At 40.5% G+C, this 25,550-nt stretch overlaps 1 protein-coding gene across 4 annotated transcripts in view; it reads left to right on the top strand.

Annotated features, from left to right (window-relative positions):
• LOC141804442 (rho GTPase-activating protein 12-like) overlaps positions 1–25,550 on the top strand; it is a 60,894-nt gene that overhangs the window by 6,461 nt on the left and 28,883 nt on the right. For all 4 annotated transcript variants that reach the window (XM_074688867.1, XM_074688866.1, XM_074688865.1 and 1 more), the window contains exon 2: positions 1,418–2,175. In XM_074688867.1, the coding sequence (XP_074544968.1) occupies positions 1,486–2,175 (690 nt within the window). In that variant the 5' untranslated portion in view covers positions 1,418–1,485. The remainder of the gene's footprint in view (positions 1–1,417; positions 2,176–25,550) is intronic.

Here is a 25,550-nt window from a genome sequence, read left to right as displayed (position 1 = left end):
AATAAAACATAGACCCTGTCTCTAAAGAAAAAACGAAACTCCAAAAAAAATATTTAAGGGCATATTGAAGGGCTGCATTTCTTTGGCAATGTATCTGTCTTTGAGCGCCCACCATTTGGCGCTTTTATGTCTATTTACTTTGCAGACCAAAAGCCTCAGAAAGAGCGGATTATCAAAGAACAAGGCTCCGCTGCACCTCCCCTTCTTCTTCTTCGTCGCCACTATTTTCAAACAAATGCGACATATCAGCTTGTTGGTGTTCATGAGCTCACACTTTGTTCATTCTGATAAAAAAACAAAATATTCCCACACTGCGACTGTGGCAGGCGGCTTAAGAACCGTATCTTTCATGCCATCACTCATATTAGTGTGTTTCCTCCTTACCCGTCAGGATGCTTGCTTAAGCTCTCTCCATGTGTACGCCCGAGCAGCCCCGTCTTCACCCCACAGATGGCATTTTTGACAGATGCTCACTCCGCTATAAATCCGCTAAATCCGCTATAGAACCTATGCACCCCAATGTTAGGAAAGATAGACGTAGTGAGCCATCTTCTCATTCAGCCTCTTTGGTCGAAAGAGAGGAGGAAAACAAACATGCATGCACGTGTCAGTTTATCGAGGCTGGCAAAGTTACTGAGGACTTTTTTATATATCGTTGGGTTAATCGATTTATTGATTATCGTGACAAGCCTAATTCAGACAGATTGTACAGTTTGTTACGCTCTTAAAGTCTTCATAGACAGAATGACTCAGGTAAAACACAAAAAGTTGATCCCTTCTGCTTCTTAGAAAAGAAATTTTACTGCACAGACGTTTTCCTTTTAAACCCTTAAACTCGATTACCTGTGTGCTCTTATCAGAGGCAGTTAAGTTATGAGGGGTTTAAAACAAAGGAAAACTTCAAAGCCCCGGTTGCTCAAGGTGTGCTGGAGCCTCACCTCATGTTGTGCAAGAGAATGTGTGTTAGTGTGTGTGTGCACATGTGACTTCAGCAGGAAACTATGTGTGCAATTCAATTAATCTGTGCGCTCAGCAGCAGCATGCCTCTGAACATGCTGCTTCGCTGACATTATCTCACAAAGGAACAGAGAGGCGGAAAGACAGAGAAGCATTAGTTTGAGACCATGTGAACCATATTAGTGTCTCCTCTCTTTCTGTCCAACCTTAAATGCTGCTCTGAGGCAGTGCAGAGGATTAAAGCTTCAACCTGAAATGATAGATTTTTAACACGCCTGGGAGGTGAAAAATAAATATTTTTTGTGCCGTGGTTTAAAGTAAGAAGATCGATGGAAGAGGCAACTTTTCATGTTGAAAATGTAGAATTTTTATCTGACATTCAGTATCCTCAGACACTGAAAACATAAAAACAAGTGTTTGTATCCATACTAACCCAAACGTCTTCTTGTTTCCCCATCAGCTCAGGAAGCCATGCTAATAAACCTCCTCCTCCTGCGGTGAGCTGCCTCGTGGACAGTCAGCAGCATCATGGCTGAACTGCCTATTGCTCCGGGCCAGGTCTACATCGAGGTGGAGTACGACTATGAATACAAGTCCAAAGACCGCCTCATCGTCATCCGCCAGGGGGAATGTTACATGCTGGTGAAGAAAACCAATGAGGACTGGTGGCAGGTGAGGAAGGAGGAGGGCACCAAAGCCTTCTATGTACCTGCTCAGTATGTCCGCGAGGTCCGCAAAGCCCTCATGCCTCCTCCCAAACCCCTCTCCCATTCTTCGTCTGCCACTGGAAACACACATGCACAAAGCGGGGGAGCCCTTTGGGTAAAGCCAAGTAATCTCGACCTGGGATCCCATGACCGGTCCCCTGAGAACCTCCAGAGACGCGAGTCCAACCATCACCGCTCACCCTCTGCACAAACTGCCTCTTCTGGGCACTTCAGTCCTCCCAGCCAGCGCAGGGACAGTAACAACTATCACCCCCCCACAACTCCCACTGAACATGAACGAGCACTGGCTGATATCTTTGTCCAAGGGCTCCCTCAGGTCGGCCTTAGAGGAGGGTCTCTGCCCCGAACCCGGGCACGATCCCCTGAGCTTGTTAGAACACCGCTGGATGTGGACAGCACCCAGCACTGTGACTCTGCAGGGGAAGAGAGGCGTACCAATGACTCAGAGTCAGGAGACGAGCTGAGCAGCAGCTCCACAGAACATCTCCAGGTAAAGTCAGACTTATTTTAATATCAATGTTCTCTTTTTACATACGTGAAGCTCGGGAGGAGCTTTGATTTTGGTGACCCAGTTCACAGGAAAATTTCAGCCAAACTAAGGTGCTCATTAGCAACTTAACAACTGCACAGTGAGTGCGTTGAGCTGTTCCTAATCTTCTAAGATGCTGTCAGACAAACGCAGCTTCAGTCACGGAGGTTCAGTAAGGAGCAGCAGCTGATTTGTGTGTCTGGTCAGTGAGTCTGTGTGTTCCTGAAATCATTAGCTCAGCCTGCTGCTAAACAAAGACCAGTGAGAAAAAAGAAACCAGGTCTGCCTCTGGGTACACACCTCTCCTCTCAGGCATTGACACACTGAAAGAGAGTGCTGTTACAGTTTGTAGACTTCTGACCTGAATACCAAAACTCATGTGTCATAGAAATTAATTTTACACCTGCAGCTTCATCAACTGGAATAATCAACCAGCTCAACTATTGCTCTGCAAGGTTTTTTTTTTTTATTCTGTGTGATCTCTGTTGATTTGTTGAAACTTAAAAGTATTTGCATAACTTCTTTCGGGTGCTTGAGTTTAATTCACACTCCTTTCAATGTGTATCGACCAGATGGGACAAACTCTGCATACTGCTGTTGAGTTTTTTTTAGATCCAAAGCTAAACTTTTTATCTTTTAATCCTTTGATTCAATTGAAATTAATCCATGATATTTGAATTATGTAAGAACTTTGAGCCTTCCTGAAAAAGGAGGATCTCACTTTTGGCTCCATTATTTAACTTCCCAAACAGACGTTGGTTGCATTATTCATTACTTTTAGCTTTATCTACAACTTTTTATATACTTTAAAAGGTTATTAGCATTTTTATAACATGCACTGTTGTAGAGTGACTTCTGTGGGGAATTTAAGAATGCAAATCACCATCAGTCAAAGTATTAATTAACTAGTCTGATGCATTTGGTTTGACATTCAATAGATATTTTGCATAAACGCTCTTTACAGTTGGCTCTGGTCAGATCATCACTCGTAACTTTTAGATTCAGTGATATCAGAGCGGCTCATTTCACAAAGGCGTAACCACTGACTCAGTCTGATGTGTTGCCAAAGGTTATCTCAAAGTTAGCAGACAGTTTCAAAGTCCCTCATGTGCTTTGAAAGCAGCCCAGTCCACACACACACACACTCACACACACAGTGGAGTTCCTTCCTTACCCGGTCATTCAGCGTGCCATTTAAACCGCTCCAGTGAAAGGTCAGAGTAGTAGTCAGTCTTGTTTTGGTGGTGTAGAAAAACCAGACGGGCTTTGTCTGAAAGTGAATGCTCTGTGATTTTTCTCATTCTGTGTCATTGGATACACCAGAGCAAATATTATAACAAGGTCACTGACGTTTCTCACAATGCTTCCTACCTCAGTGTGGTGCACTTTTATACCAGAGAAACAGAAGTATTCAGTTTCAAAAAGTTCAAAAATGTTGTATGGAGTGATAGCAGGGTCATCCATGCGAAGCTACAAGTGATCATAATTTTTTTTTTTGCATTTCGCTGCTGGTACCAAAGTTATCTCTTGATGAAACTCATTGTCTGATTGGTGATGTTCTAATTTTTCACATTGTAACATTTTTGTTGACAGAAAAAAATGCCATGTTTTCAAACACTTTTAGTTTGTATGGTAATTGTTTATTTGTTGTAGGGTTATTCTTTGGGGCTTTTAATGCCTTAGTTGTAGAGAAGGTGGTTCCCAAACTTTTCAGCTCGTGACCCTCCCCCAAAGAAGTCAAAGTGATCGTTAAAAATTCGACCCCCTCTATGCACATATTGCTGTTTTTCCTAAATTAAACCACCACTTAGATCATTGATATCCTGGCCTAGACACCTTGGGGGTCTTGTGGCAACAAAGAATAAGAAAGAAATTAAACGTTTTCTGTAAGCAGGGTTTTAAGTTTAGGTTTTTAATTTAGCACCTACGTTTTCCTAGATTTTAACAGTAATGGATGAAATATGCATCAATAAATCATTTTTGGTTTTGGAAGACACTTTGGGAACCACTGTTTTGGGGGATAAGGCGGTGGATCATGTTGCAAACAGGAAGAAGTGGGGGACTTTCTGCAAGGGGTCAGATTTGAACCTGGGCCGCCCAGATTCTGGACTTTAGCTTCCTTCCATGACTTTGAGGCTATCTTTTGAAAGACAGAAGTTTTGTCTCGGGGTAATTCAGACTGCCCTCCAGGTTTTGATTATTTTTATGATAAATTGCAAAGACATGGATAAGTTTCTGTAAAACTTTGTCACTGGATATTCTGGCTGTAATCCTCATAAACTGAGCCCTCATTGTATTTTAGCATTATTCGTTCCAGTCATGCACAGTTTACTCCACCTGTGCAAAACGAAAGCACTTAGTGTTTCACATTCTGATTAAACTGATAAAAATCTGAGAACTGAACGTTGTCCCTCCACCTTTTCCTGTCACATCTGACCGGAACGTGTGCACATAGCTACATTTTCAACACCATGCTATTCTGTCCATGATTGATCTTTGTTTGGTCAGGTGTGTACATAGGCTCACAAAGCCTGGTGATGTGAACCTGTCCCAGTTTCAGTGGTTTGCTTGTTTGTTTTTCCTCTGTGCTGCCAGCTTGTGGCTCACGTGTGAGCCAGGACTTCCTCAAAGTGAACACAAGTTACCCCTCAGCTATAGCAGTGATACAGCAGATACAGCAGTGTATCTTTCCCTTCGTACAGAAAGCACCAAGAATATGAACTAAAATCAGTTTTTGAAATAGGACTAGGATAATCAAAGTGTTAATATGAAGGGGTGAAGCCATATGTTTGTCTTTCCAGGCTGCCAAGCCTTGTTCCTTATTGCCAGCTCCTTCTGCTTCCCTGATAAGCTGCATGCTTGTGAAATAATGAGCAGAGCTGCACGGTTCTTCTACAGGCTTCTTATCTGCTGCACTGGACCCCACACTTTGTCTCTGCTTCTGGGACTTGTCAGCTGTCGACAGCCACTGCTCTGTCATCCCTGAGGCTTCATACTAGGCACGCTTTAGGAGAGTGCAACTGTGAGCCTGTTATTATATCATTAATTTTTCATTATCTCAGACATTTAAGTCATTTCAAATCACTTACGACCTGAAATTGGCATTCTTCTGTTCTTTGTCTTAAGGAATCTCTCTAGAGTCATGGGAGCTGTTTAAAATCAGGTGAATTTCTCTTTAACTTGAAGATAACTTCTGTAAGATTTGGCTGTCACGACTTGATTATTGAGCTTCTTTCAAACATGACTTCCATTGATCTTTATCCTGACATGCTGGATATTTAGGATGGGCATCGTGTCCTGTGAAGCAGATGTTCCCCTCCAGCCCCTGAATACAGCAGCTGTCAAGGTCTCAGTGTGTTTTAATTTGCTGCCTCACTGCACCGCCTCATCCTTTCTACTTTTCATCTTCCCTCCTCCAGGATCATAATAATATATCAGCACTTGTGAGAAACATTGAGTCTATCTCATCTACAGTATTTTCTGTGTGTAAGAATTTTAAATAATTTTCTTCTTGAAGTGAACTGCACTCTTTGAAAGCTTCTTTCACAAGTCCCAGCCCGAGCCTGCCCTTATTTCAGTATTAAGCTGACACTGCAAGTGCTGCAGGTTTACTTAATCTGTGTGTCTGTGGAATTCCAGGGTGTGTGCAGCTTTTGAGACACTTTCAGTCTGGTTTAAGACCTTACATCACAGGCCTTATGCTAAACCTGCTAAATGTTCTGACTTCTGATCTGTTGTTTTCGTCTTGATGTAGTCTCACAGGTGCCTCACTTTTCAAACTAACAGGCACTTTGAAGTTGCTCCTTTCTGCCTCCCCCACCTTTGATTGTCACAGTCAATAACAGCCTCTCCACCCTGCAGACTCCCATCACTCCTGATGACTGCTGCAATCAGCTAAAAACCTCTAATGACTCTCAGCAGCGTGATTGATTCAAGGAAGCACTTCTCCATTCCTTTGATTACCTCGTGAGGCAGGAAGTTGATTTGGCAAGTGTCTGTCTTTACACTGTTGCACCTTGTTGTACAGTAAGCAGCGAGCTGAACACACCCATATGACGGTCTAAGTCTGCAGCTCATGGAAAAAGTAATGTATTAACACACATTCTTCACACACTTACTCAAACTCTGTGAGGTGTCTGCAAAGTGAAGACATGCACATCTTTAAAAATCAGGCATCAAACACACACAGTCTGAGAGAGCTGTTAATAGGAGCCAGGCCATCTGCGCTACTGTTCATTCTCTTCCTCTGCTTCATTAAAAGCTTTATTATATCACAGGCTGGCAGAGAGAATCGGAGCCCACTGCAGGATTATTTAGATGCTAAATCATCCTCTCTTTCAGGGGGTCCCTGATGCTTCCACACTGAGGACCCCCAGATGAACACATAACAAACCCCGGGCTTCCATTTGTTAAGAAATGTAATAAAGCATGAATTAATTACCATGAAGCTAGTTTTAAAACCATGGGGTTCTCATTAGTACAGCTAGAACATTAGCATCTTTTTCTCTTCTGTTTTGTCTCCTCACTGCAACTTTTCCTTGAGGACAGTCTGCTGCTAAATGTTGACATAAAAGATGTGACTTGGGTATTAAATAAGCTATCCTCACTTTTTCCAAGACTTGGGGATTTAAGCCTGACAGACACCGTACTAATGCAGATCTAGAATAAAAGCAGACCATTACATCAGCTCATGTTACCTTTGTCTGGCCAAGAAATATTCCTTAAGATGCTATAGGGGAGGATCTGTTTTAATTGGACTGCCTCGCCACCTTCTGGCCCCGGGTCTCACGCACACTGTTGTAAAGATGTGACTTTTAACCTGGTGTGCGTTTGTTATGGAGTTAAATTTTTTTTGTTCAAGTCAACTTTTTTACCCGATACAATGTGAAAAGGTAAAGTATTTATCAGTACAGTTACGTAGCGCTGTTGTTTGAACGTCAGTACGTCAGTAGCCAGCTGTATGTAGTGCTACTAGCAGTCCGATGCTACGATGTATCCATAGGCTAATGTGACCACAAGCGTCAGTTTGGACAGTAGTTTAGTAGCTGTCCATAAGTAGCCCTGACAGCCCATAGCTGTGAGACGTGTCTGTAATGTGAAACGTTACTGAATCTTGGCTATGTCCCACTAGTCATCTACCAAGCAGAGCTAACGTGACCTCACTCTTCATTTTATTGACAGACTCTCAAGTTCAGACCAATCCAGAATAACTGCTGACTGTGGGTTGGGATGAACATTATCACAAACATTTTAGCCCTATTAGCCTTTAGCTTATGCACTATCACTCTCCTGTTTATCTTTCCTCTGTCCTTTTTATGTCCGAAAATTAGGCTCCAGTGTCCACCATCATTACAAAATTAATCACAGAAATTTTCAAGCAGAGCAAAACACAGATCTCTCTTCTCACATCTAAACTTCGTCAGCAAGCGTGGTGTCATAGACACTTGGAAGTGCCGCAAATCAGTCCAGTCTTTCTTAAACCAATCAGAAAGCTAAGAAGTAGCTACAAAATAGCATTTCAAAATAACCTACATTGGTGCTGATAATCTACTTTTAAAGCGTGGATTACAATCAGGCATATATCTAAAAGGGTGACTTTTTCAAGATCACTCTCAAACTCCTCACAGCCCCTTTAACATGTCACAGGACCTTTACCCTTAACATAGAGACACATGAGTAAGAACAAAAAGGGTTGGAAAACAAGATGGGACCAGTAGAAAAAAGGAAAAAAACAGCTACAGAATATAAATTAGTTGGTAATTTTTGATATTGAACAATTTCCTTTAGCCATTTAAAGAATATTTACATTGCTTCTTCCAAGGTCATTGCCAAACGGTGGCTGGAAGCTGTTTGCTCACTCCCGTTGTATAACAAAAGCAGAGACCTCTTCAGCCACCCAAGAATTCTGTCAGGAAAACAAATAAAAGAAAAATATTAAGAGAAAAGGCCAAACTTTGCAAGGTGAAATTCTTGTCCTTAGTTTAAACTGCTGACATCTTTCCACATCTTTCTCTAACTACATACACCTCTTTCACATTTGAGAATATGGCTGTGACACCGATTCAAAACTCTTAGTAAGCCAAATGAAAACAGCAGACAAGGCCAGCGATTGTATGTGTCGCAGCAAACATTGGGCTCCAGATGCTCACCTCTAACTCTCAACATGTTGTGTCAGCGCCTTTTTCTGTTTTTCTAACTTTCATTTCAACTGTGGGTCATATTCTGCCATTGAAAACCTGAACTGCGCGACTGTGCTCTTTGTTTCTCAGTCTTATCTGACTCCTTCCATGCTTCCTGCCAGATTGTTGTGGATTACAACTAGTGACCTTCTTTCACAAACGTATTTGTCCCACATCTGGGTCAGCTTTCAGCCAATCAGATGAGAGTCTTCGTCAGCATTGTGACGTCTTCATGGCAGCTTTGATTAGTTCCTTTAATTAAACTGCTGAGTATTTCCTTCAGTTTGTAGTCCCTGTCTAAAAAGGTATGACATTTTTTATGAAAATGACAGAAGTAGAATCAGTGTATTTGAGTTTCTGAGTGAGATTGATTTCAAGTTGTTTAATTTTCTGTCACTGGCTCCTTCAGTTGCAGTAAAAAGTCATGATTGCTTCATGATTCATTGGAGTGTTTCTCTTCTTTAGCTATTTCCAGGATTTCAGCCTCAGAATGATCTCGCAGATGTCTCGTTAGAAAGAAAATAAACAGCATTTCATCTGGGAATCAGCAGGAAAGTCTCAGCAGAGTGCTGCGCTGTGTGCATAGTGTCACTTTTTGTGCTCACTGCCAATGTTATGAAGCAGTCCTGAGGGGTCTGTAGTACTGCTGTGTAATGCTCTCCACCTGGGACACACACACATACACAGATACACAGAGCTTCAGGCGGTCTGACAGCTGACCCACTCTGTGCGTGTCACTGTGTGTTGGGCTGTTGTGTAACAGAGCAGGGGGAGAAGGCCAGGTCTGACACCATCCTCACCGTGTATCTCTGTCTTTCTCTTCCCCCTCTCTGTCTGACTTGATCTAAAATTTTCCTTCTCTCTTCCAGCATGCTGAAAAACTGCAGAGGGTCTTGTTTTAAAAAGAAGCTTTCTACCTGAATGACTGATACAAAGTGATCCATGATTTGAACTCCATTACTATGATATTACCTTATGTCACTATCCCCTTACAGACCATGATATGGTGCAGTTCTTGAAACCCAGCCATGAAGGTCTGAATGTTGTTGGTAAAAGCAATGCTTGGAAATGTCTGTTTTGGCTCATTCAAAATTAAATCAGATAAAATCCTGTTAAGTCCATCTGAAACACACTGATGAATAGTTGTACATCCAGTACTGCCAAAAAACTGAGTTTATTGATTCATGGCTCTGCCTGAAATGCTGAAACAACCATAGATTTTACAGGAAGAGGTCAAAGCTCTCAACTGGGGACAGATTCACATTATTTAATGACAGTTGCTTGTTAGTCCCTGGTAGCTGGTTATGCCATAATAACACCAAAACCTGTCTGTAGTATCAACCCAAATAAAATCAAAAGGCACCATGTTTAGGTACCTAAATCCATTACTGTGACTGTGAGGGAGTTGAAGAGTAGGTGATTTTCCATACTGGACATGAACACAGCATTGCAAGTGTATATATTAATAAATCAATACGTTAAATTGAAAAACTTTGAAATTTTATTTTTAAACAACTTAATATTTATTACCACAAAAAAGCACAAAAGAACCAAAAGTTGATCGGTATCATACCATTTCAAATGTAAAAGGCACCCATTCCTAATGTTAAGTGAATAAAACATTAACAACTGATTTATCCCATAATGCATTGTGTGTACAGAAGAATTGTGTACATTTTTAAAGATAACACTGTTTCTGTTCAGCATGAGTAAGAAGTGTCTTGTGCTAAAATGGTAAAAAGTAGGGCTGGGGGCAAACGATTATTTTTAAAACGATTAATCAGGCGATTATTTTATCGATTAGTCGACTAATCTGACGATTAATCAGACGATCAGTCTAACGATTATTTTTCTGTTGTTCAATTATTTCAAAACAATAATGTATCCCAAATAAATGCCAAAACGATCTCTCTCATATCAGAGTTTATTAAACAACACTGTTTTGCACAGCAAAATGCAAAATATAGAATAAAATTATAAAAAAATAAAAGGCCAGTCGGTTTACTCTTACAGTCAAGCAAACAGTTCTCAGAGGACCTACAACCATCTGAGGTTGTATCACATCGCAACTGAGGGCTGGTAAAGACGAGAGAAAAAATACATTTAAAGCTGTTATGTGATAAGTCACATTAAACATTCATTTTTTACATTTAATAACTAATGGAGTATTAGAAAGGCTTTAAATTTAATGGAGTGACTTCTGTTTTTCCAATTCATTAACTTTACTTCTTCAACTCTTCAGTATTTCTGAAGTGGGGTTTAATGATAGCTTTCTTACGTATAAAGCCAGATGTGTTGTTTCTTGTCCATCAGAATGACTTTGATATAAAAAAAAGGGATGAGGGAGTGGCTTTAAAGAATTGCAACCAAGATGTGAAGATTTACAGCTCTCACTTTTCCACAGAAGGATTTTGTTTGAGAGAGAAAAGGCTTACAGAGATGCAATAACTCTGACCCTGAAGGACGAAAGTTAGACCCTTGATAAGCATGACCATTCAAAGCATCATTTGTCCCATCCCTGAATAGTGATTATGGGAGATCATCCAGTGTAAAGCGTAACTCTACCCTGTGTGACTTCTTCTTTGATTACACACAAAGAAGAGTGTGCGTGTTGTGGGGGCAGGGGCCGCAGTGTCCCTCACTTTATGGAGCTTTTCTTAATCCCTCTGGGAGCTTCAATTGGATATTTGTGTATCTGCGTGTGCATGTGTGTGTATGTCAGCTGAGGCGTCCTGCATTGTGTGTCCTGCACAGTGGCATTATGGCATTAGGGGGAGAGCAGGTCAAGCAGTGTGGCAGCTTGGAGAGAGCCAGCATCAATGAGCTCTGCATCCCCCCTCCTTCCCTTTCTCTGTGTTTATGTAAGGGTGTGTGAGGGAATAAGACTCAGTGCACGCTTGTGTGTGTTTGTGTGTGTGTGTAGCCCCCAGAGTGACATTATCTGGTTTGCCACAGTGACATGTCAGTCAGGGAGAGAGTTTGTGAATAGGAAGCGGCTGCTGTGCTTCTCTGCATCATCAGTGTCCTCGTCAGCACTCGCCGGCTACGAGACTTATTGCTCTGCAGCGGCAACTCCGCCACAGGACAGCATGTACCCTGATGAGAATGAGACGGTAAGACAGCTTCTTTATGTGTGCATGTGCCGGCAGCATGGACTTTCACTAACACAGAGCCTCAGATGATTTATGATCTGTTCAAACAACTACATGCTCTGTTTTTGCCAAGTCAGAACATACCTCTGCATAATTTGTGCTACCAAAGTAATTTTCTGCATAGCAACTAATGTCAAAAGATGGAACAGTTTATTTTAAAGGAAAAGATCTTGCAGGATGCTTGAATGCTGGCTGTTTGTTGCTCTCTGAAAAACCATCACTAAATCTCTTCCTCTTCTTCTGCTGGTGCAGCATCCTCTACAGAATAATATACTTACTGTTTTCAGTTCTAACATGAGGGCACAGAGTGTTAATCCCCTAAACTTAGCTTCAAATACTTTCAGTCATGCACGCACTCATAGATCTGTGACTCTTCCTCCTAAGCCATGTAATTCAGTTTCTCCTCCTTTTACTGTCCGTCAATTTAATCCAATTTAAAACCTTCATTGGCACAGAAGTTGAAGAAGCAATTTTGCAGAGTACAAAATGTACAGCGCAAACATTTGAGTGATTCATAAACTCAGAAAAAATACTTTCCTTCCCCCCTCTCCCCTCCTCTTCCCCTCACAGCAGCTCATCTTGCAGATTTTACCCAAAGCTCCAGGCAGAAACTTGTGTTTATTACCCATTTGTTCAACGTGAGCGCTCACCGTGATCCATAACATTGATTGTTTGAAGCACAGCGACTTTCTAGCCAGGAGGAACAGACGGAAGGTTCAGTTGTGCTCTGAGATGTTTGAGCTGATGATGGCATGAGACGGGATAGCGGAGAGGACGCACTAAGCACTTGCCATGCTTCATTACATAAGCGCGGGCTACGTAACATTTGTTTGGACAGCTGGCTGGTGAGACGAGCTCGGGGCAGGAGAGATGATGATGAGGGAGAGGACGAGGAGGCGGGGTGGTTGACAGGACAAAATATTCTATGACATTTATTTGTAGTCCAGATGTTCTGTAGCTGTTTTCTATCTCACCAGAATAATAAGAGAAATTTTCCAGCAGAGGGGAGAGTGCCTTGTTCAAAACATTTGAGGACTGCATGTGAATATTACTTTTCTGTTTCAGTTTAACTGCAGCACAACTGCTGATGCAGGACTCATCATTTTAAGATATTCTTCTGTAAACCAACCTTTAAATCTCCCTTTTTTAAAATTAAAATGATGCATTTTAACTTATGTCACTTTTGCTTTTAATTACATAAACAGCATCTTTCTACAAGATGTATTTATACCAGTTCTTACATTTAAGAAAATTGACTTTGTTTAAATCCGGTCCAGCAAACAAGTTGCATGTAAGCTGAAGTCAAATTTCTCTTTCAGCAATGTACACTTTATATGCATATGTGTAGCTCTTTCTAGAACCATTAGTTATTCCCACCCTGTGTGCTTTTTCAATACAGTTATATGATTCATTTTTTCATTTCATATAAGGTAGATAATTGATAATTGTCTACAACAATCAGTTGGTTGTAACCTTTTTTTTCTTTTGAATAAATATCACAATTTCTATTAATTGTGATCAACTATGTCATCATTAGGGATAACACCTTTCACATTGAAACAATACGGTACCATTGCCCATACCTGGCAATCTGTACCGGTACTCAATGGTACTTTTTTGTGTTTATTTGGTAAAATATAACAATTTGTTTAATAATAAGGTATAATTTTTTTCAATTTAACATGTTTACTCTTTAATATATAGCCTTGCAATGCTTCATGTCCAGCATGGACAATCGACTACACTTCCTCCCCCTCACAGTCACAAGGATGCGTTTAGGTACCTAAACATGGTACCTTTTGATTTTATGTGAATTAGTACCTGGTACTTTTGGCTGAATTCTGTCTGTACAGGTAAAAGTACCTAATCCAGTACCCATCTCTAATCATCATACTGTGGTCGTTTCTGGTCCTAGAAACAAGCAAACACTGCAGTGCCCAAAATCATAAACTCGAGGCTTCAAACTACAGTCCACAAACCATTGTTTAATATTAGGATGGTTACTGCTGGGTCTTTTATGGATTCCTGACTAAATTAGCTTTCAAGAAGCAAACATAGTACGGGGAGAGTTTAAAGCTCTAATCTCTTCTTAGATGCCCTCTAAACATCTCTGCAAACATTGCATTGTCATAAAAAAAGTATGAAGTTCATACTATACTGAAGTTTGAGAGAGTGGATTGCACCATGTCATCTCCAGGTCCAGTACAAATAAAAGTTGCTTATGGCACAGTCTTTGTTTGCTCAGCCATGTCTGACTGATGACAGTGTGGGCTATAATTTCCCACTTCTCATTGGATACAACTGCCTTTGTGCACTTTGCTCCTGGTGGAGGGCATGGTCAGAGATTATTGATCTAGCATCGTGGGAGTATAGTTTTGTATTGTGTCTGGTAAAGTTTCCTATGGATTGAATGTCTTGTAGATTAAACAGAGAAATTATTTTAGCTTTAAAAGCTTTTTACACCGTTCTTTCATATAATCACCAAAAGTAATTTTCTTTGAAAGCAAATTCAACCTGAACTGTAGTTGCAGGGAAAGAGATGCTTAAGAACATGGAATTTTTGAAATAGTACAAGTGTCCACACAACATAGAATAAAGTTTTTATTGGTAAAAAAATGTTGCTCTAGCTTGTGCAATATTAGAGACATTCATTTTTAACATATTTTGTGTCATTAGTTTGGAAAAAACTGTGAAAAACAAAGAACTCCAAATTGAATGTGTTTCATTTTTATCAGTGTTGTTGTAACTGTATAGTGTTTTTGTTGACAATTTGTTCCAAAACACCCCCAGCATAGAGATGATAGGACTAAACAAGATATCTCAGGACAGCAGTTTTGGCTTTGAGAAATTGTTATTAGAAGTTTTTTTGTTTTTTTGTTTCTAAACATTATTTGAGACCTCACTGACCTGTAATTAACTGCAGCCTACAGCAGTATTCGATGGGATAATTCAATAGTAGAAAAATGTCAACAAATATGTTTTTAAATCTTTTGAAAGTGTAAGGAAAAAACACAAATAGAACCTGATGACTGGACATGATTCACAGCAATTGATTCAAATATTTACTTTCTCCTTTGAGGGTTTGAGGTCAGTGGGTCATTACAGTTCAGCAAATGAAGTCTTTTTTTTTACTCTGTCTGTGTAATCCATGCTGGTTTTATTACAGTCAGGTCAGAGGTCAGAGGATAGAAACAGCAGTGTCTAAATGGTCGTAATATGAACTGGTTGAGGATCAATGACAGGATGATCCCAGCTTAAGCCTTGTTCTACTTCTGCTGGCAGTGACATGAAGGCATGTTAAAGCCTCTGATCATTTCTCATGTTGTAAACCTACAGCTACATCCACATCAAGAGACCTGATGCGTATACACACCTGCTCAAAGGGGTTCATGGGGCGTTGATGCTGTCAGGTTTGGTAATGCTGTTATTATCTTGCATCCCCAGGTCAACATGTTTAATCTTTGTAGATAAGACTTCAACAAAACATTGGCCTTGTGTGTTGACAGTGTTAGCCAAAGTTATCTTAACTCTCTGCCCTTAGGTTTCCACTGTATCTACTGTTCTGTCTTTTAAATAAAGACATGAAAAAACCCTGAATTAATCTTTATGTCATATCTTAAAATAATTCTGTATTAGAGTGCTTTGACTTCCTGATTTGGGTTTTCACAATTCCTTTTCCTCATTTAGAAATGTGAAAGCATTGAAAACAAGTGGTTCCTTCTTCACATGGGGATGGATGGGTGGATAACAGCTAATACCACACTGAATGATAAAACTACAGCCTAATGACACGCCTGCTATTTAAACAGTTCAACCTAACCATACTGTTCTGCTTTGAACAGTTTCATCTGAGCCTTTTGCTGTTTCTTTCCAGCTCAGGACTTCTGTATAGTTTGATTCTAAATTAGTTAAGATGTGTTTTGGCATGCACTTTTTGCAAAAGATGTCTCCTCAGCCATCATGGTAGATTGCAGCTTAGTGTAACAGTTGATGTTTCATCCTCAGATTGCACAGCTACAAGTTTGAACCAAGCTCGGCAGCTTTTGTGTTTATTTGTCCAAACCTTTATGAAGCAACTTTCCAGGGATGAATAAATGTCTGTCTACTCCACACCCGTCTGTCTCGCAACCACAAAGCAAAGACAATCGCTCCTGAATATACCGTTTGAAGCACTGTGGTTCAGTTGTTCTCATGATAAAGGGCGAACAAAGATTATTGCATGAGGAGGACCTGCAGAGTCATGCTGGGAAATTAGCTGCGCTCCGTCAGCTCTAATATCAGGCCCTCTCCTGCAGGGTAAAAGCTCCTTAACTTCCTGTTTGGACCGTGCTCCTGAGATAATTCCATTTCAGATTAGATTAGTAGATTACTCCTGGAGACTTTCCTGCCTGAACCTCTTCCTCCTCTTTTTCCTCTTCCTGTTTTAATGCACAAGAAGTGTTCAATAAATTGAATCTAACATACACTTTGTTGGTGCGACTATCTGTGAAATGCACTTAAATCCTACAAAGCAAAGAGCAAATCCATCCCTCTGCCTTGTTGAACTGGTTTAACATGAGCAGGTTTTTGCACTGTGTTCAGGTTTGCTCCACAAGAGGCCAAAGACTTGATTCAGACTTTTGTTCATTAGCATTCAAGACCAGAAATACAGGTTCAGGCCCCAGTGAACGGCTGGTATCCTGAATAAGGAAGAGACTGGCTTTTTGTCCCCAAAGACAGTTGGAGTATAGTATGCCCCAGTGAATACAGGATTAAAACACAATGCTTGACGTTATCACAGTAAAAAGATTACTTTGTGCCCTTTGCAATCTAGAGATGTATAATTATTAAAGTATTAGCTAAATCCCTGCTGCTCTGTTTCACACTGACAGAAGGTGTATCAGTCAAGACTGCGCCACTAAATCTTCCCGATATGTAAAACCTTTGCTTCTCAGTGTTCAGGCTCAGTGTTTTATCAGATTCAGCAGAGATAAAACATGCTCAGGCAGAGAAAGGGTGATATAAACCTAGTTCATCCTGACCTAAGATGCCACATTTCATATTTTTACCCCTTCAGGTCAGACTCATGAGGAAGACTTACCCAACAACCCAAACCCACAGCCATAGAGTTTGAACTTTCTGCCCCTGTAGTTTTGGTTTCAATTCACATCAGGAAGATAACCATAAACTCACATCTCTATGTAAAATTTGGAGTGCAGCTACTAGGGCTGCGGCTATCGAATATTTTAGTATTCGAGTATTCTACTGAAAATCCCATCGATTAATGGAGTAATCGGATAAAATACATTTTTGTTCAGTTAAAGAGCAGTTATTTTTCAAATGAGAATTTTTCTCCTAAAGAAATAGAATTTTCTGATACAACATGTCAATAAGAGCACTTGCTTTGGTAGCTCCAAAATTTGTAAACACACTTTGACACATTTTTTGTGGCTTGTACATCTCATCAAATGTTGCAGACCCGTTTCGTAGAATGACCCATTAGTCTCCAAACTCCAGAAAAGAAACTAGATTTGTTGCTAGTCACTATTTTGTATAAGAGGTAGCTTGAGGGGTCTGAAAACTCTCTAAATATGGCCTCAGCTCCATTTGAAATACCACTCTTTGATCTTTTTTCAAATTAAACGATTCCTCGAGGCGGAGATAATTACTAGAGTATTTTTTGCAATCGAGTGCCTCGAATCATTCGAGGAATCGTTTCAGCTCTAGCAGCTACCTCCAAAGCAAACCCCTCAGAGATTATTCATCTCAACCAAACACAGAAATGTACAACACAACTTTTTTGTGTTCCCACCCTGAAAAATGATCAAAGTCAAGAGGAAAGGAAGCTGAGCCTCTGCTGTTTAAGTTATGCAGTTGTTCCCAATCAGTTGTGAGTTCTTCATGGAAACAACAAGCTCTTATCAGATTGTTCTTAAAGTTTGGAGCAAACAAACCCATATCTCTGGAAACTGGATGACAACAATCTACATTTAGAGGTGACGTGACCTCTGCTGTAGCACGCTCCAGCCATTGGCTGTATTTCTTCTGCTGATTTTAAAACACTGACACTTACACTTGGATGTTCCTTAGAGCTCTGTCTGTAGATGATTCAGACTTTTGGCTCAGGTTGGAACTTGTCTGAGGAAAAATGCAGACGGTAAAAAGTGTTTATCTCAGTTCCAAGTTGAATTGTTGTTGCAGGGTTTCCCCCTACCTCTCGGCTCCTTTGCAGCCTATCAGGATGACCTTGCAGAATTTGCATGGTCATGGAGGTAATCACAGCCAGCAGTCTCCATCACAGACTCATCCCTCCGTTGCTTCATCCGAGGAGTGGAAGGTAGTGGATGGAAAACTGCCAGGAGTCATTTTCAAAGACAAGCCTCAGCAACTCACGAAGCTAGTGCAATAGTTTCTCTCTTTTTTAAACTTTTACCTGTTCCCCTTCATTCCACTGAACTTATCCCACACAGGCGAGGCTGGCTAAATTTATGCTCTGTGCAGTCCATCTCTTAGACTGTGCTATTTATAACTGCTTGAGTCAAGCTTATTATCATCAGTGAATGTTGTTGTTATATTAAGGTCATAATGAGTTAGCTTATGTATGATTTATTTACTCAGAGTGTGAGTTAAGTAATACTTCATGCATTGAATTACTGAAACAGAATCTTTGAATAGATTGTGTTTTGCTCCAGCTTGACTTTTGCATGCAGCCCTAAAGTCTGAGCCCATGAAGTCATTTGAAAAGAAGAGGTTCTGACACGCTACAAACTGAATGAAGGATCATCCTTAGCCAGCGGGAACTCTCTTCCTGCCTCGGTCTGCCTCATACCTGCTTTTTAACTCTCCCCCTTTTTCTGTAAAAAGGTGCACTGTTGAGGCATGTAGCTGGAGGAAAACTGGGACACGTGGCCTCTACTCTGTAGCTGCAGGAGGTAAAAAGTGTTTGAGCGTGTGTTTTTTTTTTTCTTTCTCCCTTTTCCCTGCATTCCTTCAGGTGTGCAGAGACGCATGAGCATGTTGATACATGAATTTCCAGTCTACAAAGAGAACAAAATGACTAGGAAGATTATCCAACATCAGGCCCTGTGTTTTGGGCATTAATGAAGTAATACTAAACTAACATCCTGTTTTTGAATCACACAGTTTCCCATTTAATAGGACATCCAGTAGAGCTGGCTTGTTAAGCTATAAGCAGCTCTCTGCAGTGTCTCCTGCTTTAACAGGAGTACATCATTATCAACAAAGCTCTGGCAGCAAACAGCAGACAAACCCACATAGGCTGAAAGAGATGTAGATTTATTCATTTCTAGCACAACAGATAATGATGCTGAAACTTGCAGTGTAGGAGGAGTTTTCATCATGTATTATTATCTTCTGACAGTTAAACCAGGGTGAAAAGGGAACTCAGCATCTTGTTTGCTGTATCTTGTTGCACTGATTGACTCTAGTTGTTCATTATTTTCTCATTACTGAGTGGCAATTACTCTGCACTGTTGTTGACCTTGTGAAAAGACTTTGGAGGGAGTATTTGGGCACATTGTTGAGCTTAATTACACTCTGAGCTTTTCTAATTGCTGTGTCATTTTGTTAGTTGCATGCTGCTGCTCGGCGTCACAATTATGGGCCTCTGTAGTTGCTCTGAACTGTTTTAGTAGCATTTTGGACCTGCAGGCATGTATGGTTCTCCTGGTGTGTTTGTGTTATCTTTTTCTATTTTCTTTTTATAATTGGCACTGCAGGTGATCTTTTTAATTATTTACCAACAACTGGTTATATTTATTCTATACAAAATTCATTCTAAGTGAAAATCCTTAATAACTGTTTAACATTGTCTCATTTGGTTCAACCACGTTTAAAAAAAAAACAAAATTGAAAACAGTAATCAGGGAGCTTGTACTGGCCCTCAAACCCAACAGTGTTTAATTAAAAAATAAATGCAGAAAAATTGAGTTTCCAACATATGAGGCTGACTTGACATGGAAGTCCTTTTTATAGTATGCTATTGGTTTAAAATAAGTAAATGTACATTTAGTTGACTGTACATCTTCACTCAAAATGCCACTGGCTGGGGCTGTGTCTTCAGCTAACAGCAGCTACCACAATGCTTTAGTACTCTACCACCTGGATATATTCAAGCACAGAAGAAAGACTGATCTCTGATTACACTCAGCCACTGGCAGTTGGCATAAACCTGCAATAGGGACCAAAAGGTGATGGTGCTAGCTGTGCTAGTCTTAGCTACACGTAAAACTGTGTGAAGACATTAAAGGGATACTCCGGGATGGAACAAGTTGGGTCCTATCACAAAGTTTAGGGCAGAAATTACCCCTACAGCAGTGTTTTTGTGCAGCAGAAGCCCAGGGCGCACACACCAAAGACCCCCTCCCTGCTCCTCTGCCGGTTTCCTCTGCACTCAGACAGGGCCATATTTTACTTGACCAAAAACACAAATAAACGGACTCCCACCGAAAAAATCTAAAATTGGTCTGCATTCACGCTTTATTTAGAGATTTTTCAGCGTGTTACTTTCACACAAAAACACTGAAAATAAGGCTCTAGTTCTCACTGGTCTCTTCGTCCTGGCAGACTACCTGCGTTTGTTTATATCTGGCATGCTGTGCGCGGACTGATACACTAAGCGGCGAGTGCCTCATAGCCAGCTGTGGCTCTGCAGCGGAGGTAGCACGGTTTTACGACACGATGAGAACTAGAGCCTTATTTAGCTGTGTTTTTGTGTGAAAGTAACGCACTGAAAATTCTCTAAATAAAGCGTGAATGCAGACTGATATCAGACTTTTTCAGTGGGAGTCTGTTTATTTGTGTTTTTGGTCAAGTAAAATATGGCCCAGTCTGAGTGCAGAGGAAGCAGGCAGAGGAGCAGGGTGCAAGCGCCCTGGGCTTCTGCTGCACAAAAACACTGCTGTTGGGGTAATTTCTGCCCTAAACCTTGTGATAGGATCCAACTTGTTCCATCCCGGAGTATCACTTTAAATAAATTGAGCCGATGACTTGATCTTTTTTTTTATTTCTAATCTTTTTTTTTTTACTTTTCAATATTGGCTAGTTGAAAATACAAAGAAGTCATTTCAGAACATCCTTGGTATGAAACTTATACTTAGGTAAACTTTTTATTTTGGTACAACTTTCTCAAGGTGGGGAAAAACACTGAAACTGACAGTTGGTTAGATCTCAGATAGCTAAAACTCTGTGTTTTCAGTGCTCCAACTGTCAGTTCAAGTTTTGAGTAGAATAAAGGGAAATCTGTTGAAAGTACAAGAATATTGAGTTGTGTCTCAGTTTGCTCAAAATAAGTCGGTAAGTAGAGTCCCTGAAATGTCAACCTTGTTAAACTAATCAGGCCAGCAAAAGTGGTCTCTTAAAATTAGGCAGAGTTCTGCAGTCAAGTGGAACAGCATAAAAAATGAAAATGGATCCTAACTGCTAGTAGAAATGTTTTTATCAGCTAGTTATTTTAGCATTTTGGGCAAAACTCGAAAATTGTGTTGGTTATCAGTTAGGGGACCAACCAGCAGTCAAATATGAGATAGTCCTGACACTGTCTACCACTTTAGTTTCTGAAAACAAGAGGGAGTGATGCCTCTCTGTTGGCACCTGCTGGATACTGTGCAATAGAAAAATAGTTTAGCAGAAATTTGCTCTGTGCCTGGATATTTATGACTCAGCCTGAGTCTTTAGAGAAGAAAACCTGTTTAACACAGGATGCCATCAGGATTACTTCTGCTGTAACATAACTCTTCTTCTTTAGAAAAACAGTCATCCCACTTACTGTAATCTCAAAAAAATCTGAGTTCTGTCATGATTTGTGGTATCTTCAGAAAGAACATTTGTGTCATGTCGCAGGCGTGACTCACTTTTTCCTGTGCCCACTCATGTATGAGGTCCACTGTTGCGCCTGTGCCTTGAATGCATGACGTAAAGTGTTTTCAGCTTTTTTCTCCCTCTTTCGGACTCTTGTCTGATGTAAGGGCTTTTAACCAAGGTTTTTCTTTACCTCCTCAGAGCCCTCTCAGTCCTCATTCTGTTCCAACCCCTGAAATGTTCAGTATTTCCTTAAAACAAACTTTTTCAGTCATACACTTATCATTCCCATCGAACAGAGCACTCTAAAGCACCTCTGAGTCACATGCTGTGTTTAATGTACCTACGTTCCTCTGATTGCCTCTGTCATCAGCGTGTTGGCATTTGACTCCTCACCCACGTGTTTGACCTCAGAGCCCTCATTAATTCACAGAGGAAAGAAAGCTGCTTTCACTGAGTCCTGGAGTGGGAGGAAACTGTGGTGGGCTTTAAGCTAAAGCTAGAAGACCCATGTGAGGATGGTGTTTGTAATCAGCTGTGAACTCCTTTTCTTCTGGGTCTTGAAGTAACTTGATGGCTGTAAGGGAGGCAGTGTTTCTGTTGATTGTTTGAGGCATTCATGTATATTTGAATAGATGGATTCTACTTGGATCATTTCTGCATCATAGTTGTGTCTGTCCCTGTTTGACTGGTTAATGAGCGTATAGCCTCATTGATATTTATGAATGAAGAGTAAATAGACAGTTAGACTGACGGCCTCAAAAGACCCGTGTCTGCTTTTTTAGGAATACTGCTCTGTTGTGTTCCCCTCACTGGGTTTGTCTTCACACATTCACTGAGTCCAGCTGGGTCAGTCTGCTCAACAGAGAGGCTGTGTCTGATGTAATGTGATCTGACAGGATGAGCAGGGGAGGAAACTGGTGTGTATTTCCTCCTAAACACAGTTTTTGGTGGTTTACAGAACTAGAAATTGTTGTTTTGATACATCAATTATCAAGATATCCACATAGAGTTGTTGTAAGAGATCTGTAAAAATAAAGTGACAGGATGTTTAGTTGCTTTTCTAAAAGAAGATGTAACAAAATTCCCTTGTCTTAACATTGAAAACTTTGAAAATGATGATGACTTAAAATCACTTTCCACAGATCCAGGGACTACAGAGAAAATTCTATCAACGTTCATGTCGTTTCACTGAGATTAACAGGTGCATTTGGTCACCAAATTATTCAATTTTGACTCAGAATAACTGGAAAGAAGGTAGTCTACCAAGAATGTCAGCTGTTTTTACACCTTAGTGTCATTCGTCCCATACCACATGACACATCTGTGTACACTGTGCTGTCACTTCTTTTTTGTAACTCTACCTCTTCTTCCTGAGATAAGCATGAACATATTCAAAGTAAAGAATGGGCTCCACAAGTTCAACTTATCCGCTTTGTAATAAACCTGTTTTTAGGATTATCTAACATCTATCCATGAAGCTAGAGGTTGTGTCTGTAAATCTAGCATGGCTAATTTAAGGGTGCTTTGAAAAGAGGGCGTTTTGAGTCATTTGGATGTATTTGAACACAGCAAACACAGTTCAGTAGTAGAGTCATTGACTCTAAATTGGGAGGTTGGGGGGTCAATCCCAGTGCCAGGAGCTGGCACTATGTATAGAGCTGCACGATTTGGGGAAAAGGTGCGATTTGCGATTAGGTGGACAATATTGCGATTGCGATTGTGCTTGCGATTTAATAAAAAAAGTTGTGTCATGATGAGTCTACAGGCTTGCGTGGTTATCATGGAGAAAAATCTGAATTGCATGTGCTGACATTGCGATTGCGATTGCGATATCCTCTTTTGCGATTACATAATTGCGTGTGCTGACATTGCGATTGCGATTGCGATTGCGATAATCGTGCAGCCCTAACTATGGAGGAGGGTTATTTCAGGAAAGGGATCCAGTTTTTACTGTGCCACTTTAACATGCATATTTCCGAAACACAGGATCTACTGTGGTAACTTTCTTCAAGAAAAAGAAGAAGAAAAAGAATCATCTTCTGGTCCCCAACAAATCGTGGTGGTCTTACTGTCAGCTTGTGTCCAGTCCAATCCTGGAGTGATTTCTGTGCAGTGAGAATGTAATGAGTAAATAGCAGTTTGCCCATGAAACATTAGAACTCCTTGCTGCTCTGAGTCTTGGAGCCTGTTTCCCATAACACTAAGTGTGATCCATTCTGTACAGCATTTCTGTACCTACACTGGGAAATGTGACTGTGATGTACTGATGTAACAACATCCCAGGGATGGTGTCCTCTGACCTTCTTTACAACATCAGAATCCAGCAATGTCTCACTTCATTATCTGAATCAAAGCAAACAAGCTATAGGTGAGAAAGCCCCCCTGAGGAGTCAGTGTTTGACTGACTGCTGCAGTTAATAGACTGAAGTGGGAACCAGCCTGTGTCCTGTTTGTGTCCTGTAATGTGCTGCTGCATGTGAAATAAGCTGAATGTGCCCCGTGAGCTGCCACAGAGGGATTACTTATTCACACGCACACACACTCTCATATGCATCCATCTGCCTCCCCACTTTGAAATCAAATCAGAGGTCTGCTGAATCAAATTAGGTGCTCAAAGGTTAGACTCTACCAAGCTGCAACGATGAGAACATTGGCCTATTAAAACAGCGCCACACTGTTAGACACTCAGAGTAAACTGTTTCAGAGACGAGGGGAAGTCTGCGTGAGACATGAAGTGGACAGGTGCGTCAGGCTGCAGGTGCTCAATCTCACTGTCTCCTCAGCTCTTCAAAGACACGCTCCTTCCTTTTTCATTCAGAGGAGAATGTTTGGCATGCTGTACGTGCTGTTCTGCTGACATCCTCTTCAGCTGACAATGTGGACGAGATGTTCGTGCTCTAGTTAACTCTTTCATACTTTCTTTTTTACCAGTTTATTTTATAGCTGTCAGTTACATCATGACAAAAGATTTAAAAGATAAGGAGTTACTTTAAAGCAGGAAGCAGATGTTTACTGGAGCCATCCAAGGAAACTTTTTGATTTTTGTCAATTATGGCACCACCTGTTGAAAAAGCAGTATCTCTTAACTCTTAATTGAATTTAGCTGTGGAAAATGTATTCAAAGGGGATCCAACACAAAAACTAACATGGCTCAAAAAGTCAAGAAAATTTCCCAAATTATCTCTTCCAATGCTAAACAGCTTATTCTGTTGTTCACTCTTGGGGTTGTTTTTTTAAATTTTACAGACTGGACCCTGTTTGTTCAGTTAAACAGTTTTTCAAATTGCAGGGCTGGGATGATATGCCATTCTCGCAGTTAGATTCTGTAACGATTTATGAGGTGCGGATTCGATTTAAATAGCGAGTCTTTGATATTCATGATTTTTAGTTTGCTTTTTTTACACTAGACCATATGAAAAAGTTAAATGATGATAATGTCTACTAGAGCTCAACCGATATGGGATTTTTGAGGCCGATGCTGATACTGGGGGCAAAAAAAAGCCGATATCCAATATATCGGGTGATATCCAAAATATCAGCTGATATAAATTCATTAATATACACAGGATATATTCTGTTTAGGAACACAAATTATTATGATACATATATGATTCAATACAGAGACAGAACACTATTAAATTAAAACAAGGAACTTTGATTATAAAACTGTCAACATAAGAACTGGAGTGTAAACCAATGATAAATAAGAACAAGCTGTAAACACTGTAATAAATATATAAGTCAAACTTCAAACACAGTAAGTAGAAAAAAAAGTCGAAATGTAAACACACAATGAGCAACTTACACAACATTAAAACGCGGTATTATAGTCTTACATTTGATAATGGTGGACGTGTGAATTAACAGTAGCATTTATCTCTATTTCACAAAAAAGCAACTTTCATGATGTTAAAACATCGTTCTATAGTCTTACATTAGATAATCGTGGACTGAGGGGGCGGGCAGCGTGCAGCCCAACACACAGACACTCAGGAGCAGGAGGGACAGAATCTCCACGGAGCAAAAATTTTTATAATCAGCTATATTTTGGCGGATGTTGATTAACCAATGACAGGCATAATCGTCCTGACCAAATTGGCTCTAATGTCTACAGACTATATCAGGAGCCATATTTTCCCATAAAATACACATCATTTGAGCCAAAGAGAAACATTTCACCCTCTGCTGGAGAAAAGTGGTAACT

Source organism: Halichoeres trimaculatus, unplaced genomic scaffold, assembly GCF_033239565.1.
Source record: "Halichoeres trimaculatus isolate MK-OKI-2021-1 unplaced genomic scaffold, fHalTri1.1 fHalTri1_scaffold_15, whole genome shotgun sequence".
NCBI classification, from domain to species: domain Eukaryota; kingdom Metazoa; phylum Chordata; class Actinopteri; order Labriformes; family Labridae; genus Halichoeres; species Halichoeres trimaculatus.
This window is presented reverse-complemented; position numbering and strand designations above follow the sequence as displayed.